Source organism: Sinocyclocheilus anshuiensis, unplaced genomic scaffold, assembly GCF_001515605.1.
Source record: "Sinocyclocheilus anshuiensis isolate Anshui unplaced genomic scaffold, SAMN03320099.WGS_v1.1 scaffold739, whole genome shotgun sequence".
NCBI lineage: Eukaryota > Metazoa > Chordata > Actinopteri > Cypriniformes > Cyprinidae > Sinocyclocheilus > Sinocyclocheilus anshuiensis.
This window is the reverse complement of record NW_015551105.1, coordinates 863,396-868,825: the sequence shown is the minus strand read 5'-3', so window position 1 is coordinate 868,825 and position 5,430 is coordinate 863,396. Positions and strand designations below refer to the sequence as shown.

At 36.6% G+C, this 5,430-nt stretch overlaps 1 protein-coding gene across 1 annotated transcript in view; it reads left to right on the top strand.

Moving 5' to 3' along the window:
• The window catches only part of LOC107662850 (otogelin-like protein), a 31,262-nt gene that overhangs the window by 2,007 nt on the left and 23,825 nt on the right, over positions 1-5,430 (top strand). Inside the window, exons 2-9 of the mRNA XM_016452964.1 lie at positions 426-518; positions 1,641-1,795; positions 1,879-2,000; positions 2,129-2,334; positions 2,579-2,703; positions 3,689-3,854; positions 4,083-4,207; positions 4,374-4,480. Of these exons, the coding sequence (XP_016308450.1) occupies positions 426-518; positions 1,641-1,795; positions 1,879-2,000; positions 2,129-2,334; positions 2,579-2,703; positions 3,689-3,854; positions 4,083-4,207; positions 4,374-4,480 (1,099 nt within the window). The remainder of the gene's footprint in view (positions 1-425; positions 519-1,640; positions 1,796-1,878; positions 2,001-2,128; positions 2,335-2,578; positions 2,704-3,688; positions 3,855-4,082; positions 4,208-4,373; positions 4,481-5,430) is intronic.

Sequence of the window (5,430 nt, the reverse complement as noted above, 5' to 3'; positions counted from 1 at the left end):
CTGCGTCCTCTAGGTTTCTTGCCATGCTGCGGACGCAAGCTTCAGACGAAGAAGTGAATGATGTGTGCTCCCGGCGCCTATTTATACTATAGTCACACCGGTAGTGACGTCATGGCTGTCGCCGGCCAACGAGTTGGTGTTTTTTCAATGTATGCTCAGACACGGGTCACGACGCGGCGTTCCCCATGGCGACCCCTAGAGGACGCAGTGTCTCGTTCCCTACTCAGGGAACCATGGTTACATAAGTAACCTGAGACGTTCTTTAGGTAGTTTTAGACGGCCAAGTTTCATGGAAAATCAAAAATCTGTCTGAACAAAAACACTGGAGCTATTCACTTTCAGTGCTTGGCCCATAATTTTAAGTTTCGTTTGCGTTATTATTGATGTTTTGTGAAATTTGCCTCTCGTGTTTCTGTGTGCTGTAGAATATTGTGGGTGTCTTAATGGGGGCTGGTGCCAGGAGGAAGGACGCTGTGATTGTGCTCAGTTCCAGGGTCTCGGGGATCGCTGTCAAATCAGTAAGCACACACACACACACACACACAGGTTACATTAAATTTAAAATGCCTCCATTATGCCTCCATGTAATTGTAGTAAGGTACTGTCTGATATTATCATCTGCCACCCAGTGCTGAGCATTAAATGTGGATAAAAGAACCCTGAATTTAATTACTAGAATTCAAGTGGCATTACTCCCTGGTTCCGGTTAATCGTGACTATGTCTTACTGCATTTGTTGGCATTGGATTACAGATGTGCTGGGAATAGATTGCTGGTCACAAAGAGCTCTGTATGTGTGTTTAATTTACCAAGCACTATAAGGCTAGGCAGCTGGTGTGACCAGCAGAATAACAGGATACTACATATACTGTATTCATATAAGCCATACTGATTACATGCCTAACAGGGCATAGATTACATGGAACACAAATATTGAATTAAATGGTTGAATAATCATTTACAAAAAATAACAAGAATTACAGTACCTTGATACTCCCACCATGGATTTTTGGACTTGGTAGCATACAGTAGTAATAGGCATGTACCATGACAATACCATGTTTTTGGCCATACTGTATGTATTCTTTTGAAGACAGTACTTTTATTCAGCAAGGATGTATTAAATGTATAAAATGGGACAGGTTTCTATTTCAAACAAATGCTGTTCTTTTGAACTTTCTATCTTTCTATTCATCAAAGAATCTTGAAAAAAATGTATCACAGTTTCCACAAAAATATTAAACAGAACAACTGTTTTCAGCATTGATAATAAGCAATGTTTCTTGAGCAGCAAAGCATCATATTAGAATGATTTCTGAAGGATCATGTGACACTGAAGACTGGAGTAATGATGCTGAAAATTCAGCATTGTCATTAAAGAATAAATTACATTTTAAAATAACCATTATACCATCGCCATTTAAATTGTAAAAACAGTATTACTGTTTATACTGTACTTCTGATCAAGTCACGGCAGTCTTGATTAGCAAATGAGTCTTCTCCAAACCTTTGAATGGTAGTGTGTATATTTTGTAATCATTCAGTCCGATAATTCCATAGTATTATAAGCACTTTATTGCGTCATGGTACCACCACAGTAGTTTTTTTGTATAGGAGATTTTTGTCTTTTTTTTGTATCAGTTCCCAACCATGGTCAGGACAGGGATGGGATTTGCCGTTCATGGGGTCAGCATCATTTTGAGACCTTTGATGGGATGTATTACTACTTTCCTGGAACCTGTTCATATATCCTGGCCAAAGACTGCCATTCCACAGAGCCCCAGTATACAGTGTGGGTAAGTTACAACTGTGCCAGGTCTGTTTGCTATTTATGTTTCTCTTTTGATACCTGCATTGCTAATTTATTTCTCATTGGCAGGTTCATAACAGTCGTTCATGTAGAGCTTCAGTGTATTCATGTCCACGTGGTCTGACGCTGTTCTTCCCAAATGAAGAGGAAATCTATATTAGTGGTTATCAGGTGCTAAAGGGAGGACATATGTGAGTTTGGGCATTATATTAATAGTAAATATTAAATTGAGGCTTTTATTTGTAAATAAGACATTTATAATGTTTTATACCATTTATAATTCTTGTGTTTTTTGTCTGATTCTTGTGCATGTATTCAGGCTGAGTCTGCCGCAGACAGTGCGCAATGTTTTCATTGAGCGCTTGGCTGACTACATCCTGGTGAAGAGCACATTTGGCTTCTCTCTGGCATGGGACGGGAGCTCTGGAGTCTACCTCAAAATGACTGAAGCACACAAAGGAAGGCCTTGTGGTCTGTGTGGAAACTATAATGATGACGGATCGGATGATCTCAGCAGCAGCCGCGGTGAGACAAACAGGCCCGGACACACACTTATCATCTCAGTCAGCAGCAAATTCAGGACAATTATATCAAAGCCGAGCAGTGCTGGATACTCCTTCTGAACACTTCCATCCCACTGTTGTCTATTTAGAGATGAGTTGTAACATTTTAGGGACAATTGAATAATTCTTAAGAAACAGGTTTTTATAATTTCTGTTGGAACAAGTGTATTGCGGTGTCCTTAATGCTTTGCATTTTGCAATGTTAGGTATAGTCTCTGACAACATTGCTGATTTTGGGAACAGCTGGGCAGTAGATTTGCCCCAAGAGAGACCCTGTCCTGAGGTTGATGATGATTTCCCTGGACCTTGCTCATCTGAGTCCGATATGGATGTACGCTTTCACGCATTGCATAATGGGTTTGAACTGAGCTAAATGGGTCTTAGTATGTATCATAGTTTAAAACAAGAGTTAAAAAATATTAATATGACAATATTTTTGATTATTCAACTTAAAATCTGTTTTAGCAACTTTGCCTGTTTGTGTGTTATCTGAGCAGGATGCCATTGAGAAGTGCAGCGCATTGCTTTTCTTTCCTTTCATCTCCTGCCATGAGAACATTGACCCAAATCCATTTGTCGCCAGCTGTGTTTCGGACATGTGTGTGTAAGTCAAGTGTGGTGCTTTTGTCTAAATGGTGTAACTGAAGTTGAACCCTGCTGAAAAAAACAAGCTAAAGGTGGATTGCTGATCTTGGTTGGATTAAGCGCTTCTAACTGCTCTCCCAGCCGGACCAAGCTGATGTTTAGCTGGTCAGTTTGCTGGTCTAAAAAACACTCTAAAACCATCTAAACTGACAGGCCTTACCAGATTTGGCTAGACTGAGAGATCACCTTAGACTGATTTGATAGGCTTTTTTCATCAGTTTTATCTAAAGTCTTATTTAGTATTATTTATGTAATATTATATGTTTTTTTATATTAATTTTCAGATAATTTTTAGAAATGTTTAAGTTATTTATTAAGTTTTTTAAATATTAAATGCATTTATTTTTATTTCCATTTATTTTATTTTAGTAATTGTAGTTCTTAAACTTAAACTTTAACGTTTGTTTTTTAAGTCTTAAGTAATATTTGAATTTTATTTTATTTTATCTTTATTTTAGTTAACAAATAATTGAAATAAATGAATTCAAACATTAATATTTTTAATAGTTTATTTTTAGTTTACTTGATATCAATCAAAGTTCTTAAACCTTCTTTTAAATTCCTGCAATGTTTGGGTCACTAGAACTTGAACGCCAGTTGTCTTAGAACTAAAGTTCAGGAATTTGCTTAAAAATGTAGGAACATGATAGTACAAAAATGTTTTCATTGAGCGCTTGGCTGACTACATCCTGGTGAAGAGCACATTTGGCTTCTCTCTGGCATGGGACGGGAGCTCTGGAGTCTACCTCAAAATGACTGAAGCACACAAAGGAAGGCCTTGTGGTCTGTGTGGAAACTATAATGATGACGGATCGGATGATCTCAGCAGCAGCCGCGGTGAGACAAACAGGCCCGGACACACACTTATCATCTCAGTCAGCAGCAAATTCAGGACAATTATATCAAAGCTGAGCAGAGTTGGATACTCAGTCAATCCCACTGTTGTCTATTTAGAGATGAGTTGTAACATTTTAGGGGCAATTTAATTCTTAAACAGAATTTTATCATTTCTGTTGGAAAAAGTGTATTATGGTGTCCTTCATGCTTTGCATTTTGCACTATTAGGTATAGTCTCTGAAGACATTGCTGATTTTGGGAACAGCTGGGCAGTAGATTTGCCCCAAGAGAGACCCTGTCCTGAGGTTGATGATGATTTCCCTGGACCTTGCTCATCTGAGTCCGATATGGATGTACGCTTTCACGCATTGCATAATGGGTTTGAACTGAGCTAAATGGGTCTTAGTATGTATCATAGTTTAAAACAAGAGTTAAAAAATATTAATATGACAATATTTTTGATTATTCAACTTAAAATGTGTTTTAGCAACTTTGCCTGTTTGTGTGTTATCTGAGCAGGATGCCATTGAGAAGTGCAGCGCATTGCTTTTCTTTCCTTTCATCTCCTGCCATGAGAACATTGACCCAAATCCATTTGTCGCCAGCTGTGTTTCGGACATGTGTGTGTAAGTCAAGTGTGGTGCTTTTGTCTAAATGGTGTAACTGAAGTTGAACCCTGCTGAAAAAAACAAGCTAAAGGTGGATTGCTGATCTTGGTTGGATTAAGCGCTTCTAACTGCTCTCCCAGCCGGACCAAGCTGATGTTTAGCTGGTCAGTTTGCTGGTCTAAAAAACACTCTAAAACCATCTAAACTGACAGGCCTTACCAGATTTGGCTAGACTGAGAGATCACCTTAGACTGATTTGATAGGCTTTTTTCATCAGTTTTATCTAAAGTCTTATTTAGTATTATTTATGTAATATTATATGTTTTTTTATATTAATTTTCAGATAATTTTTAGAAATGTTTAAGTTATTTATTAAGTTTTTTAAATATTAAATGCATTTATTTTTATTTCCATTTATTTTATTTTAGTAATTGTAGTTCTTAAACTTAAACTTTAACGTTTGTTTTTTAAGTCTTAAGTAATATTTGAATTTTATTTTATTTTATCTTTATTTTAGTTAACAAATAATTGAAATAAATGAATTCAAACATTAATATTTTTAATAGTTTATTTTTAGTTTACTTGATATCAATCAAAGTTCTTAAACCTTCTTTTAAATTCCTGCAATGTTTGGGTCACTAGAACTTGAACGCCAGTTGTCTTAGAACTAAAGTTCAGGAATTTGCTTAAAAATGTAGGAACATGATAGTACAAAATGAACATAAAGTCACTAATTGTGGAATACTAACAGTATACATATTAACCTTTGTGTTAATGTTAATATCGAACATTTCTGTTTCTTACATTTAGGATTTTAATTAGAATAAGCATTTCTCTCTCTCCCTCTCCCTTCCTGAATGTTTTTTTCTCCCTTGCTTATTTCCAGCATTCCACACCTCCTAATTCCAACAGGATTATGTTAATTATAGTAATGAAAATACCTTACAAATGGCAACAGCCGCAGAAAG